Source organism: Columba livia, chromosome 18 (genome assembly GCF_036013475.1).
Source record: "Columba livia isolate bColLiv1 breed racing homer chromosome 18, bColLiv1.pat.W.v2, whole genome shotgun sequence".
Lineage (NCBI taxonomy): Eukaryota > Metazoa > Chordata > Aves > Columbiformes > Columbidae > Columba > Columba livia.
Window position 1 is genome coordinate 5,508,869 of NC_088619.1, and position 15,271 is coordinate 5,524,139.

General features: G+C 39.7%; 1 protein-coding gene across 3 annotated transcripts in view; it reads left to right on the forward strand.

Moving 5' to 3' along the window:
* The first annotated feature begins 1,110 nt into the window (after positions 1–1,110).
* The window catches only part of B3GNTL1 (UDP-GlcNAc:betaGal beta-1,3-N-acetylglucosaminyltransferase like 1), a 95,398-nt gene continuing 81,237 nt past the window's right edge, over positions 1,111–15,271 (forward strand). For all 3 annotated transcript variants that reach the window (XM_065034618.1, XM_065034619.1, XM_065034620.1), the window contains exons 1-4: positions 1,111–1,659; positions 4,453–4,569; positions 5,708–5,807; positions 9,202–9,266. In XM_065034618.1, the coding sequence (XP_064890690.1) occupies positions 1,567–1,659; positions 4,453–4,569; positions 5,708–5,807; positions 9,202–9,266 (375 nt within the window). In that variant the 5' untranslated portion in view covers positions 1,111–1,566. The remainder of the gene's footprint in view (positions 1,660–4,452; positions 4,570–5,707; positions 5,808–9,201; positions 9,267–15,271) is intronic.

Sequence of the window (15,271 nt, forward strand, 5' to 3'; positions counted from 1 at the left end):
AGATCTTCCATTCTGACCCACATGAAAGAAGAACCGGCTCTGAAACAACAGACTATATTTTGGAAACTCTTTAGTTGCCCAAGAACCCAGAAATGCCAGCTAGATTTTCAAAAGCCAGTAGGTAACAACCCCCCCAATGGAAGCTGGACGCCTGGTTTGTGCTGAAAATCCCACTGAATAGTTTTCGCGTGCTTGTGGCCTTTAAAAGTCTGTCCAAAATCCCCCCAAATGAAAATCACATTTTAAGTAGATGTTTGTATTTAATTACCCTCTGTGGTCAGCTACAGAACATCACTTAGAAAACATTTCTGGTGGTTTTGGTTGGTTCTCTGTTTTCCTCGGGGAAGGCTTTGCTCTGCATTTTGCAGACTGCTTCGCATAATGAGGCACTGGTCCCTGACTAGGACTTTTGTTTGGTTCAGCTCAAGTAAAGCAATACTCTGCTACACTTTCTTAGATAAAGCAAGGCATGCAGGCAGTGTAAAAGTGCTAGCAGCCTTCGTCGCCAGGAAAAGAAATGATCATATTCAGCAGTGCTGTTCACGGAGAGATTAAACTCGGGCCAGACCGACAGAAGCGGTGTAGATGATTTGAAAGAGATTCTGCGGGTGAATTACAGCTTGGCCGTCTTCCTCACCTCCTCGGTTCTCAGATTTGTGCGCCAACAAACATTTTAAGATAACTCTGCTCTGTTTGCTCCTTGAATTGTCTAGCTGTTTAACAGGCTCTTCAGATAAACAAGGGATAATCTCAGGATTTTGCTGAACAAAGATTGCTTTGTGCAAATTTTAAAAATTCTGAACAAGTTGTTGTATAAGACCTGGCCTGGCAATCCCTTGGTTGTGAATATGTTCAAGGGAGTAAGTGGTTGCACAATCATAGTTTCAGTAGTTAAATTATCAATAATTAGATCATTACCACCGAGTATTTTCCCATTTTTAAAGTTTATTAAAAAATAAGAAAGGCAATGCTAGCACTGAACAGACGAGTCTTAACCAAGGAAAGTACTGACTGGAGAGGTACAAGTGAAAAACGTAATTAGAGAACAGGTGGGAAACTGGAGGCACCATTAATTGAGGGAACCAACGTCTGCACTGACAGGACCCGCACACCTCGAGCCAGGCCGGCGGAGCGGCGGGGTGACACCGCAGCGCACAGAAAACGTTTTAAAACTTTAAAACGCCACCCAGCAGCCCCGGCTCCCTCTTGAACCAGCGATGGACGCGGTTCTTCCCAGGTTCCCCCCAGCCCGCAGGCCAGGCCGCGGCCGCATTCCCGCTCCTCGCTGCCGACCTAGAGCGTCGCTCAGCGGCGCTTCCGGCCGCTCCAGCCGCCTCCTCGATCGTTGTTCCTCCCGCTGGGGTTTCCCGCCGCGCTGCTCGGTGCGCGAGCGGCCTGAGGGGACGAGGCGGGAGCGGGGAGGGGGGGCGGCCCTGAGGAGAAACGCGGGGGGAACGGGGCAGCACCCCGCGGTACGTGCGAGGCACCCGCCCCGGGCGCTCCGGCTCCTCCAGGGACACCCCGGCGGTGAGGGAGCCCTCCCCGCCCTGGGGGGCGGAGGCGGCCATGGCGCAGGCGGGGAGAGCCGGCGGGAGCCCCGCCGCAACGCACCGCCCTGTGCCCCCCCGGGCGGCGGGGCGAGGCTGCGCCGTCCAGGTGGTACGTGTCAGGCTGAGGCCCGGGCGGGGAGCGGGGCGGCCGGGGCTGGGCAGAGAACAAAGCGCAGAGCGGCTGTGGCGGCCGGGCCGGGTCCCCCCGGGAGCTCCGGGGGAGGTTTTGCTGCGGCCGCTCGGCTGAGGGGGCAGCGGCTGTCCCGGGAGCCGCTCTGGCCTCGGGGTTGTGCTGCTTGGCCCCACAGAGAGGCTGGAGGGGCGTTTGGTTACGTGGAGTGTGAAAAGATAGTTAAAAAAATTCTTACAGTACTTGGTTCTTTAGTTACTCCCTCTAACATTTTTTTTTCTTTAAATTAGTTTTTCTTCTACAAATTCATACACACAAACCTGATGAGGTTTGGCAATAATTAAGGTGCAGCGAGGCAAACATCTGAAAAGGAAAAAACAGATCAGTGTGCAAGTGAGAATTACGAACACCTTATCAGAGTCTCAGATCCTAAAGGCAGGTCAGAGTTTGCGGCCTGAAGGTCTTCCTGTGTTTATTTAAAGTATCTCGTGTATAAGATTTGACAGAACTAGTATGTTTCTGCCAACAGCCATGACTTTCTGAATGGTTTTGAATAGTGACTCATACGAAATGTCATTTAAAAATAACAGTTTCTGACTTCTATGAAGTCTTCAGCGTGTTAAAATGATTTTTAAATTAATTTTCCATATTCAGATGTGGAGGCAGGTAGGAACCAACTTGAAGCAAAACCTGAGGAAACTGAAATTTACCATTTCTTTTGGAGTTGTTTATTGTATATATTCTCAGTAGAGGAGGATGGTAGTAATGTCAGAAGAGATTTTTTTGATACAAAACATGCAGTTGCACAGTTTCTGCCATTTTTTTAACCTTACATTTCTCCCCTTCAGTCTTATGATTGATGTGTTGTTTTTCAGTGGTCTAGCTGAGGGAAGAAGGGAGGTTTTTTGGTTGAGTAATACATTTGTAGAAGAAAGGGGATCGAGCTACCTGTTAACCATTTTGTGGTCTGTCATTTTTGCCATACATCAAAATTCATTTCGCAGTGAGTCCAAGAATCATTATATTCAGCTTAATGATGGCAAAACTGCATTATTAAAAATACTTAAAACCTGCTTCAGGTCCTATTCTAGAATGTGTGAAGTTCAGGGAAAACCACATAGTGTCAGAGTCTTCAGATCTGATTCATAGTTCTGTGTTTTAACTGTTGTGCTTGGCTCATAGGCCATGAAAGTGTTGAATTTTGCTTTAAATCAGTCTCAGCTAATGAAATGATAATTCCGACTCAGTCGTCACTTAGTTGATCTTGTAATGACAAAAATACATTAGTTGCTTCCAGTTTATGTCCCTGTGTTGGCTCAGAATTACTTCTAAAAAGCATTATGCCTATTTCTGTAGTTCACTATTATGGTAACAGCTTCAAATGTGTGAAAGGCTGCTGCAAAGAGAACTGGAGTGATAATCCGTGCTGGGATCAGGAAGTAGTAGTTGGTGTAAACTGCAGCAAAAGGACTTCACATATCGGTAAGACTGCTCCAGGTCTCGCTTACACCTGCTAAAATAGAGAGTGCCTTAGCAGGGTTGGTGTTTCTGTCCCTGGGGATCATGGTTTGTCAGCAAGGATACAGCTGTACTTGATCTTGTTTTGGGACAGAATAAATCAACAGGGTCTCTTGAGGTTACTACCAGCTGGGTTTCTTACTATGAATCTACACCTGTAAGTGAAATAGTGCCCTGGTTCATGTTTTTCCCTCTTTAAATGAACCGAGGTGACTGAAGTATTGAATAATTCTTGAGTAATTCAATTTCAGTATTCTTTTAGTATTTTGTTTCTTAAGATTCTCACATGTTCACAATAGGAACTACTCCTCTGTTTCTTCAAACTATGCATTTATGGTTACACCACACGATAAGGAGTTTAAGTTCTGCTTCTAGGAACCTCTTAAAATATCCCATGAGACTTTTACATGTTACTGAGGCTCTTTGCCTTAAGTTCCCCATCTATAAACGATCTTAACAGGTATGAGTTTGGACTCTCGTTTTACAAACACAGCCAGTGTGTTACTGTGCTCATTTCTTAGGACTTGTACTCTGTGAATGGAATGTATTCGTTTTTCAGATACGGAAAGAATTTGGAGAGGTTATTGGCTTTTGGGGGTAACTAGAACAGTGATGAGTGATTGAACAGAGAAATCCCCCATCTCTGGCTTCTAACCAATTTAAAAATATTTCCGATAAGTATTTGTGCTTTGCGTGTATGTGGCTAAAACAACAGAAGCTGTAATAGGAAAGTCTGCCATTGAATTGGTGAACTGCAGAACTGTGTCATACGTCATCTTGTGCTTAATAGTAGTTTTAGATAGGATGATTTTTAAAAACTTGGCTAGAGGTCAAGAGTACAGGCTGCATATATGAGCATCTCCAATTAGGTAGTAAGTTTAAAATTGATGAGCAAGATATATTAATGGAAGACCAAAGTAAAGAGTGTTATAAGAAATGCAGGAACACTAGAAACAGGTATGGTGTTATAGATGTTTTGTTAGCATTTTTGGTTCAGTAGTCTCTTTTGTTTCCTTGTGAGATCTAGTGAAGGCCATATTATAGAACTCAAAATATGAAAAAAAGGTTTGATAGAGAAGAAAACAAATAATATGTTTATAATGAAAATAAAGGAACTTTACCTACTTCTAAGGTGCATTTTTTGTGAAAGTTAGTTTAAGAAGGATCTAGCACTTTTCCTTTTTAATGAATATTCTTATGCTGCAAGTAAACAAGTAGTGCTTACTGACATACAATTGGGTTTTTTTTTCGTAGTCTGTCATTGTGCCTGTTCACAATAGCGAATGTTGGTTAGATCAATGCTTGAAGTCGGTTTGGGATCAAGATTTTAAAGAAACCATGGAGCTGTCAGTTTTTAATGATGCCAGTAAGGTATGTTTCAGACCTTGTTTAAAATACTGTCCAAGTAAATACTATCTCTGATAGGAATTCACAGAGACCTCAGAGATCATCAGGTCCAACCCTTGGACCCAACACTGACCCCTGGGGACACCACTAGTGACTGGCCGCCAGCTGGATGCAGCCCCATTCACCAGCACTCTCTGGGCCCGGCCCTCCAGCCAGTTCTTAACCCAGCAGAGAGTGCACTTGTCCAAGCCATGGGCTACCAGCTTTTGCAGGAGTATATGATGGGAGACAGTGTCAAAGGCTTTGCTGAAGTCTAGATAGACCACATCTACAGCTTTCTTCTCTTCCACCAGGTTGGTCATCTGATCATAAAAGGAGGTCAGGTTGGTCAGACAGGACTTGCCCCTCCTAAACCCATGCTGGCTGGGTCTGATCTCTTGTCCATCCTGAAGGTGCTGTGTGATTGCATTCAGGATGATCTGCTCCATAACCCTGCCAGGCACCAAGGTCAGGCTGACAGGCCTGTAGTTGCCAGGGTCAGCTTTACAGCCCTTTTTGTGGACTGGGGTAACATTGGCCAATTTCCAATCATATGGGACCTCCCCAGTGAGCCAGGACTGTTGGAAGATGATGGAGAGTGGCTTGGCGAGCTCTTGTGCTAGCTCCCTCATCACCCTAGGATGGATCCCGTCTGGTCCCATAGACTTGTGAGGATCCAGATGGCTCAGGAAGTCACCAGCTATTTCCTCCTGGAATAAAGGGGGCTATTTGGCTTCCTACCTCTGTCAACCAGCTCCAGAGGCCGGTTGTCCTGAGGGCCACCTGTCTTACCGGTAAAAACTGAGGCAAAGTAGGTGTTAAGTACCTCAGCTTTCTCCTCATCTTTGTTAACTATATTTCCCTCAAAGTCCAACAGAGAATGGAGGTTTTCCTTGCCTCTCCTTTTGTTATTAATGTATTTAAAGAAGGACTTTTTATTATCCCCGACAGAATTGGTCAAATTAACTTCAAATTGCACTTTTGTTTCCCTGATTTTTTTTCTGCATGATCTAGCTATTTTCAGAAATTCTTTATAAGTAGCCAGCCCTTTTTTCTTGTTTGGGACAGTGTTTAGTTTACTATGCAAGTTAAAAGAGCTACATCTCTGTCATAATTTTTCTAGGATGGTTCAGCTGAAATAATTGAAAAATGGAAGATCAAGTTGGAAGATGCTGGTGTTCCAGTAATCGTTGGTAGTAATGATTCGTCCCAACCTCGAGGTGGTATGTAACTTAACAGTGACTTTTTTTGAGAGTTAGGTTGTTATCGCAAGCATCCTCTGTTTACAGTTTGAAAATTATCTTTGTAGCCACTTGCATTGCAATTGAAAAAAACAAAACAACCCACATTGTTTTCCAGATCTCTCAGTTCAAAAAGTCATTCCAATTTAGAATTTGGCCCCATTGGTTTTGGCTCTGTAGAATTTGTTCATAAGTCCAGGAAAGAAGAACTTGGCTGAACACTTGTCCTCTACTCTGCAAAATAATTTTGTTTAATTATAGTATACACAATGTTGTTAATGCTTACAGTTTTACTGTGGCTTTCTGATATCTGATTTGTCTTCAGGAGCTGGGTTTTAGGAAAAAAGAAATAGAACATTTCTTACATAGTGATTTAAAAATACATGCATATCTTTCAGTATTATAGAATAGATCCTGAAATAGAACAAAATACTGGTTCGATATCCCTTTGATGATCAGATGAAAACACAGGTGTCATGGAGGCACCCTGAGGTTAGTTTAAGGGACAACAGGATCTAAAACAACTTTTATTAAATCGGTGAGAAATAGGGTTTTGGCACTCCAAAAGTGACTTGAATACAGGTTCAGATATCAGTTGAGGTAATTATTAAGGGGCAGCAACTAATACAACAGGAGGTCCACAGTGTGCATGCATGTGGCTTCACCAAAAACTATGGCAGGGTTGTTAATTATGGTACTTAGGAAAGTTGATTAGTACTCTTTGTTAATACCATCTTATTATATATTTTCAATTTTTATAAAATATTTTCTATGTATAAAGTCTTGTTTGTAATTAATTATGTGTGTAAACTAGTTTTTAGTTTGCAAGATCACACAGGTGCAATATCTTGGCAATAATTTCTGTTAAAATTTTGAAGTCAGTTCACCTGTGCGCTTTAGGAAACTGAAACTAAAGCTAAATTCAGTTGTGAACTACAAGGAGTATTTTGTGCCATTAGAATTATTTCATATTAATTTCTGTTTTAACATGGAATTTGTCAGCTGAAATCTGAACAAATCTTTAAGAAATTGGGGGTGGGGGATGCAGCTGTGGGCATTGTTTTAAACAGTATGAAATGCACAGTTCTTTAAAAAACAAAACAAACAAAAAACCCCAAGCTTATTCATGTGGAAGTCACTCTCAGGTCACCATTAAAATGAGGACATCTTTATTGTTGTTACATTTTAGGAGCAGGTTACTTGAAATCCATAGTATTTGTTTGCTTTCAGTGATTTACTTTTATTATGTTAAGGACTAGTTACAACTGTAAGGAGTCCTTCCTTTAAAAGAAGATGCTTTAGTACAGAAACAATGTACTAGTCAGGCTTCACATCTTCAACTATTTACACAAGATTAGGATTTATTTCTAATTCTTTTCTAACGTGTAAAAGAAAAGGGGGGAACCTAGAAAAAAAGAAAGGGTCACTTGCCTAAAAAAAGGAAACCTTTTTCTTTCCAAGAGTAAGGAATGTTAATATCTCACTGAGGCTTAAGTTTTTACGGTTGTAACCATGGTAACAGGCTCTTTTCACCAAGTAAGCAGGCTGTACAAAACTCAGAGACCTGGCACAAACATTCGATTTTGTTCAGTAGAGTAATATTAAAGAAAATTTTTTACTCATGTCAAACATGGGGTTCATTGTGGTGAAACAATTTTTGATATCTAGTTTCTCCTATGGGGAGTTACATCTGTCTTATAAATAATTTTTAAAATATGTGTATTTTCTTTTGTCCTCTCTAAAAAAAATAGCTGGTATATGAATGGCTTCAAGGTAGTTTGTCTTAATCTTAGAAAGAGATATTTTCCAACTTTTTCTCATAATACTAAATATTTCATGATTGTATTTAAAGTGTTTTATTTGAAAATGAGATCTAAAATATTTCAGAAAGTTCATAGAATATTATAATTGTTATCTTGTAGTTGCCTCTGAGGCTCCTTCACTTTTTTCCTACATTACTGATTCCTCGTACTTCATTATTTTCTGCGAAGGCTGTTGAAATATTGGGGTATGGTAATGACAGCACTGATATGTCAGTACAGGCTGCTTTACAGCTGGTGAATGATGTATGAGAGTACTGATTTGATTGAAGTTGGGCAAATTTGTTTCTATCCTGTTGTTTTACCTCTTGCTTTAGTAGGGACCTCCGCAGTATCTTGGTTTCGCTTGTTTGGCGTGTCCAGACCTGCTCACTTGCATCAGTTATTTCACACTAAAACTGCTCATGCCAGGATTCAGTTCTGCTCTTGTGGTAGCTACTGACTTTGCCAGCTGCTTTTTTACAGCCAATAGGAAGGATAATGAGAGTAACTGTAGATGTGAGATTAGATATTCATGTGTGTATAAAAAGTAATATGTATGTATTCTGTAAGATAATAAGTCCAAGAAATCAGTGATGAAGAGAGGTCAAGGGAAGGATCAAGATACTCAGAATACATAAGAAAAGAATAACACAGTTATGAGGAAGAGCCTTTATTAGTAGTGTTCTGTTGGTAGTTGAGATAATGTTCCTTTGAGGCAGTAAGAAATGCAGTCGTAAGTCCTTTTCTGTACTTGGACAACTCAGCAAATTAACCAAGGAGCATGTGCATTAAAACTAAGTTAACCTTTGAGCCCAGTTAAATTTATTTTCTGAGCAAACTTAAAACTGTGTCACATAAAAAGAGCAGAGAATAACAGAAGTCTGCTTTTTTCAAATGCAAGATCAGGAATTTTAGGGATAATATTATTTTATATTATCCTGATCCTCAGGGCAGTCTTTTGCTGGATTCCCTGACTCGGTTCCATAAATACTTTCAACAAAGCATAAATGTTACATATGACCAAGTGGAATTTATATAGCATTTTTCAGAATAACACTGGATGCAGCATGGTCGTTCCTTAGAATGCTACGTGTGAGAATTCAAGGACCAGAATAATCTTAGGTAGACCTTGTCTATATACAAAAATTATGCCAGATAAACACTCCTACCTCACAGATGTATGTCAGTGGTAGGCTGAGTTCATCTTATTGCTGGTTGCTGCGGCCCCATCCTTACCCTTGGCTGTGTATTCCTGCTCCCCTCCCTTTTTTCTGGCTCTGCCATTTGTTTGACCCTCCAGTGTTGTCATCTGCTTCAGAAATTAAGCTGACAAAAAAGTTTTCTTTTGATTCAGCTGCCTGAAGTGGCTTGGTGAAAGATTCAACAAGTGTCAGGGACTCAGAAATTAAAAGACACTAGATGCCAATGTTATCATTTGGCTGAATATATATTGTGATGTGGTCTTCCATGGATGATATAACATGTTACGGTATGAATAAGCCAGGTTTGTGCTCCTTGTAAATATATTCTTCAACTTTGGCTACCACGTAATTTTATCTTTGTTTTCTCAACAGTTGGATTTGCTAAAAATCAAGCAGTAATTCAGAGCTCTGGAACCTATCTCTGCTTTCTGGACTCAGTAAGTTAATGCATTTTGTCTTAGTTTTGTCATTTAAATACTATTTGTTTTAATGTAGTTGTTGGTTTGCCTTAAAGATAACCTGTTTAAAGGTTTTTGAGCGTTAAACATGCTGGTTACTATTTATAGCCATAAAGTTGTCTTCCAACGTGCAGAAAGCCTACAGCCTTTACACCATTCTTTGGTCCTGTCAGATTTCACAAGCTATTGCGAGCTGGGTTGGGCAGGGTTGGCATTTAGATGTTTTCAGGATTTTTGTTTCCCATAATCTTCAGAAAATTATATTGATGAGAAACTAAGAGCTAATCTACTGGCTTTTTGATGCAAAGCAGGAGAGATCTCACCTTCCATCTTGGATTTTTTTTTTTCTGTCCTTTGTTGGATGCCTTCTGTGAACCAGTTCAGCTCACTAACCCACAGATAACTATCTGACTTTATGCAGCTTAACATGCAGTGAAGGGTTTCACAGATACGCATAGCTGATCTGAGGAATGGTGCCATGTGGCTGGGATCAGGCAAGAAGAGCAAGACCTTTAGGGCTCACTGATCTAATGAAATTTCACCTGAAGATTGATTCTTTTCTCTGAATTGGAACTAAACTATGGTTTAGTGTAGTACTAGGAGGAACTGGCTGCTGGAAGCATAGATTTTTAGGTAGGATTCAACTTAACGTTAAGATTGTCTGTGCTTGTTAAAAAATGCCACAAGACCAGGGATGTAAACTCTACAGCCTTATAACCACACACGTTTTAATTTGGGTAACCTTTCAGTTCATAGACTGCATTTGTTGTATCAACCAGATAGAAGGATTATTTTAGTTTGCATGTCAAAATTTTGTGAATTAATCAGTGTACTGTTGTGGGACATGGTTAAGTGCTGGTGTATTTCTTTTGACCCAAGACAATGCAGCAGAAATTTCTTTTCTTACCATTTAAGAAATTAAGTTCTGCAGGTTCTTTATTCTTGCTTTCATTAAATTGACACTATATTTAGGAACACAGTGTACCTTTTAAAATAAGTTTACTTTAATTTAGCCTAGTTTCCCTTTAACAGTTAGTTGGTTTGGGGTTTTGTTTGTTTTACAGAGTGTATTTAGTGTAAACCTTTGTGTATAAGTTTGAAATACATTAGCTGGTATATATCAATATTTCAGATAATGCCAGTTTGGTTGAGATGAATGAACTAGTATCCAGTTCTTTTTGTTTTACTTCAGGTAGATACAAATCCAAGTGACGTTTAATTGGCCTCTCAGTTCCAGCAGGACAGGGAACTGCTGGAGAGAGTCCAGCACAGGGCCACTAAGATGATGAAGGGAGTGTGGAGCATCTCCCATGTGAGGAAAGGCTGAGGGAGCTGGGGCTCTGGAGCTTGGAGAAGAGGAGACTAAGGGGTGACCTCATTAATGTTTACAGATATCTAAAGGGTGAGTGTCAGGAGGATGGAGCCAGGCTCTTCTCGGTGACAACCAATGATAGGACAAGGGGCAGTGGGTACAAACTGGAACACAAGAGGTTCCACTTAAATTTGAGAAGAAACTTCTTCTCAGTGAGGGTGGCAGAGCCTGGCCCAGGCTGCCCAGGGAGGTTGTGGAGTCTCCTACTCTGGAGACATTCAAAACCCGCCTGGACACCTTCCTGTGTAACCTCATCTAGGTGTTCCTGCTCCGGCGGGGGAATTGGACTGGATGAGCTTTCGATGTCCCTTCCAATCCCTGACATTCTGTGATTCTGTGAATGATTCCATGGATTTAACTCTCCCATGTTGTGAGTCAGTGAGGCTGTTTACATATCTAAAATGAAAAAAAAAAAAAAAAGGTATTACTTATGATTTGCAAAGTTCAGGTATTCCAGACGTGGACACATAGTACATTTTATGAGGCCTTCTAGAGGGTGTGTAGAATGAGTCACTTATGCTGACTGAATTAGCTGAGTCCACGTTGTGTGGGTGAGAAACTAAGTGACTATTCTCTTCTACCATGGAGCTTCATATCTTCTCAGTCAAATCTGTATACAGTAATTTGCTGAGGTAAATTTTGAATTAGTCTTTCTTTTCCATCCAGACAGATCCAGTTGTTTGTAAACCACAAGCAGTAAACTAGAAAATTATTTAAATGAAATTAATTAATATTTTTACTGAGATCTCTTCAGAATTCATAATATGTTATTTACCTTATAGTGTTTATACAGTATGCATCTTTATGCTGCTGTGTTCTTTCTATTTGCTGACTAGCTGACATCAAGGAAAAAGATTGCAACTCTTAAGGAGTGTAATAGGTGATGATTTTGGATTTCTGCAACATTGTCATTAGTGTAAGTTCATAGTTAATATAATTAATACAACCTCAAAGTGTTTTGAGAATTTTATTTCTCACAGTGTGGATAAGCTTGAAAGAAGCTATCAAGGTTTTCTGTTCTACACATTTCTATTCCTGCTATTGAGCTAGGTGCTTCAAAATAGAAGGCATTCTGAACTATCAGAAGCCTAATTTTGATACAAAAGAAGTATTAAATGATTGGCATTACTTAAATGTATTTTCTACTGTCTCTCCTTGTGACTCCCATTTTTTGCTGAAAACAGATCAGAGGAAATAAAACGAATGTGGAAACTGCTACAAGTCTAAAAATTGCTCAATAATTTGGGTGTAGTTAGTAAATGTTGTGTGATAATAGCTGAAACACAGATGTTGCCAGCTGTTTAACAACCCTGCTTCTATGCGCCACCTACCTTCTTCATTTCAGTCACCAATCCAGTCTCAGGCTCTCTAGGAAGGAATGTTGATATCAGCCTTTCGGAATTTGCTGCAGTAATGCCAGGGAATTGACCTTCAGACGTGCAGCTGTAATTTCAGGTTTGCTATAGGTGGATGTGGAGAGAAATGGGGCTGGGTCAGTAGTTTGTATACATTTCATATAGGTGGAGAAATATGTCGTGGCTCCATGTATATTCATTTCAGTCAAAGAAGTGAATGTACAAGCAGATTTGCGTGCATCTTTGGAAGTACTGGCTCCAGAGAGGCTGTTTTGCTTGCTATTCCAGCTGGACTCAAGCTGCTTGTGTTATGTCTCTCAACACAGATTTGTGAGGACAACAAATTGGGAAGAAATGTGGAAAAAAAGGTTACAGAGCTCAGAACTGTCAGAATTTGATCAGCTTGTTCTAGTATGAAGTGGCAGCTGTTTGACTAATAGCTATGATGGAGTTTTTTGCTCTGGTTGTTGGTACAAATTTCACCTCTATGCTATGTTTTTCCCACCGGGAAAACAAGTAGAAAAATTGAAGACACTTAAATTGTTTATATTTAACATTTATAGTCTCAGAAAATCTTGGTCATAATGACAACAGAGTGAACTGATGATGCAAATACATTTCACTGATAGCTTTACTCTTCCAGTTGTCTGCAGTTACGACTTTATCTACCAGTTGCATTCTATTGTAACCTTAGTTTGTCAGTTCTCTGGGCTGGTTACCATCTTTTTAAGACTTTGAAAATGCTGTATTGTTCCTCAGTGAGTCAAACTTTCCTCCTGGTGTTGCTGCAGGTTGTGTTTTGTGTGTAATAGCTGCAGTGGAAAGAAAGAAGGTGCTGTTATTGTGAGGATAGAGTGTATCATCTCATTTTGTTTTTTTTTTTTTGACCAGCCAAATATGAAGGAATTTGTAAAAGCATGTGATGCTGAGTCTGTAATGTGAGCTTAAGAGAGCACTTCAATACTCAGCTATAATTAGTGTGTTTTTTTGAGTGAACTTAGTTTTAAAAAGTAGATGTGTATTGTACATCGAGCTGTATGTTTTGTTTTACTTTGTGAAGTGCAGACCCTCCCACTTTTAAGGGGAAAAATAATGAAGTTATCACTGGGGAGTTCAGTGTGGTTGAGCCAGCCTGGTTGAAGAGGCCAGTGAATGCTTGTCGTTTGAATTTACCCAAACTGATTTAAAAAACACATACCGAAGCAACAGCAGCTTTGAGTAATATTCTTGAACTCAGCCTATTGATTTGGTTTTCCTTTTCTTCGACTAAACATATAAGTGAAGTAAAACAAAACAACTAGCTCAGTATAAATTGTGTGTGTTTTTATAAGGAATGGTGCGTCTGGTTGGAAGGCAAACAACGCAGCTGATAGTTGTGTAACTGGCTTTTGTGATTTGGCAGCATCTGTGCGTGGAGTGGCCGCTGACAGGAGCCAGCCAGCTCTGCGGCAGGGAGAGCTGTGCTGGGGACACAAGCAGGCAGAGCCGGTTGGGATGGAAAGGTGATGGAGATCACGGCCCCCCACTGGCAGAAACACATCTGGGCTTGTTTAGAAATCCCTGATGGCTTTTTGCGTGAAATAAAGTCCTTTTCATTCCCCCATCTTTCAGCAAACTGTTTTCCTATTCAGAATGGACACTGGAGAACAGGACGCCTGTTTGTAATCAACAAAATTCCTATAACTTCTAGGTTATTTGGGGTGCCTAAAGTAGGATTCTATTTATGTTGCTTTATTTTTTTGCTGTTTTCCTGCTTGCTCAGCCTTGTTTGAATTGTAGGTATGTACATATTTAGAGGACAGTAAACCTAGCTATTACCTGAGATTTTTCTTAATTTTTCTACTAAGTTTGTTGAGTGAGGTCACATGAAAATAGATTTATTTACAAATGATTTTTATTTAACTATCCTATTGCAAGTATATGCTTAGTGAAGGCATGCATCTATTTTAAATATGTTCTTTTGTCCATTCTTTCAAGAAGGGAAATGTCTTTTCAGAATACTGATGATCTTGACGATAGCCTAAGACCCAAATCTGTGGACTTGTTAGTTTTGCCCATAGCATCAAAATGACACTGTGTTTTGTTAGGGGGAACTAGACCTTTCCTGTCAACTTGTCTACTTATAAAAACATAACATTGACTTGTTTGGTGAATAGGATATTTGAATTTGGTTTGAATGCTTTCCATGCTGGTTTAAGCCTTTTATGTCTAGTTTTTCATATTTGTGAATGTATGAGTTCTGTTAAATTTATCTCTGTTGTGCAGGATCATAAACACTGAACTCTTTTAGCACAAGAGCATATGTTGTAAATTGTAAGAGATAATAGGAACATTGTTCTAAGCATTGAAATTCCTTGTTTTTTGATGGATTTATTTTGCATCTCATTTTGGGGGGATTTAACAAGAAGACATCTAAGAATCCTGAGTAATTAATAAAGGAGTGAACAAATCTCAGATAAAATATATCTCCTAATGTTTATATGAAAACCAGGTTTTAATTTACATCATCTCTATTTGGCATAAAGAAACAGGATTATGGTGGTTCTTATGGGAAATAGGGTAACTGTTTTATCGAATCAGTTGCTTGATATAGTACCTGAATTCTGGTGCCTTATTGATGAAGTGGATTAGATGGTAAATAATATTATTGTGGTTTTGAAGCAACTGATGTGCATTGATGGAGAAATCAGAAAGGTTTCTTTCACTCTCTTGTTATTGAAAATCAGTAATGTCTCTTATGCTTCTTACTAAGTAAATACTAAATGCAAAATGCAGAAAAATACTTTTGACAATGTATTCCTTCCATCTTTCATGAACTTGCATGTAATAAGGGCCAGTTTTATTATTCACTCATTTTATCCTTAACCTTGAATTGTATTAAATAGTTGGATCTGCTTCTAAAACTTTTTTCATCCTTTTTTTGCAACTGGAACTTTTAATGTGAAAGTTGTTGGAAATTCAATATTTGTTTGTTTGGCTTTAGTAGAAATCTCCCTAGAATGATTTTAATGTGAGGAACAATTAGAAGAATGGTATAGAACAGGAATTCAGGGCTCCTTTCAATTACGTTTGCCTGAGAAGGTGGGGTCATTTGGAAATGCTCTAAGGAGAAATAGGGTGTGTTGGCTTTAACCAGCATCTAAGAAAGACTGAATTGATCTTCTGAAAAGGAAGGAATATGGCACCACAATGGAAAAGAAAATAAGCAGAAACTTCAGCAGACTAATTGAAAAAAATTTGTGCTACGGTTGGGCATT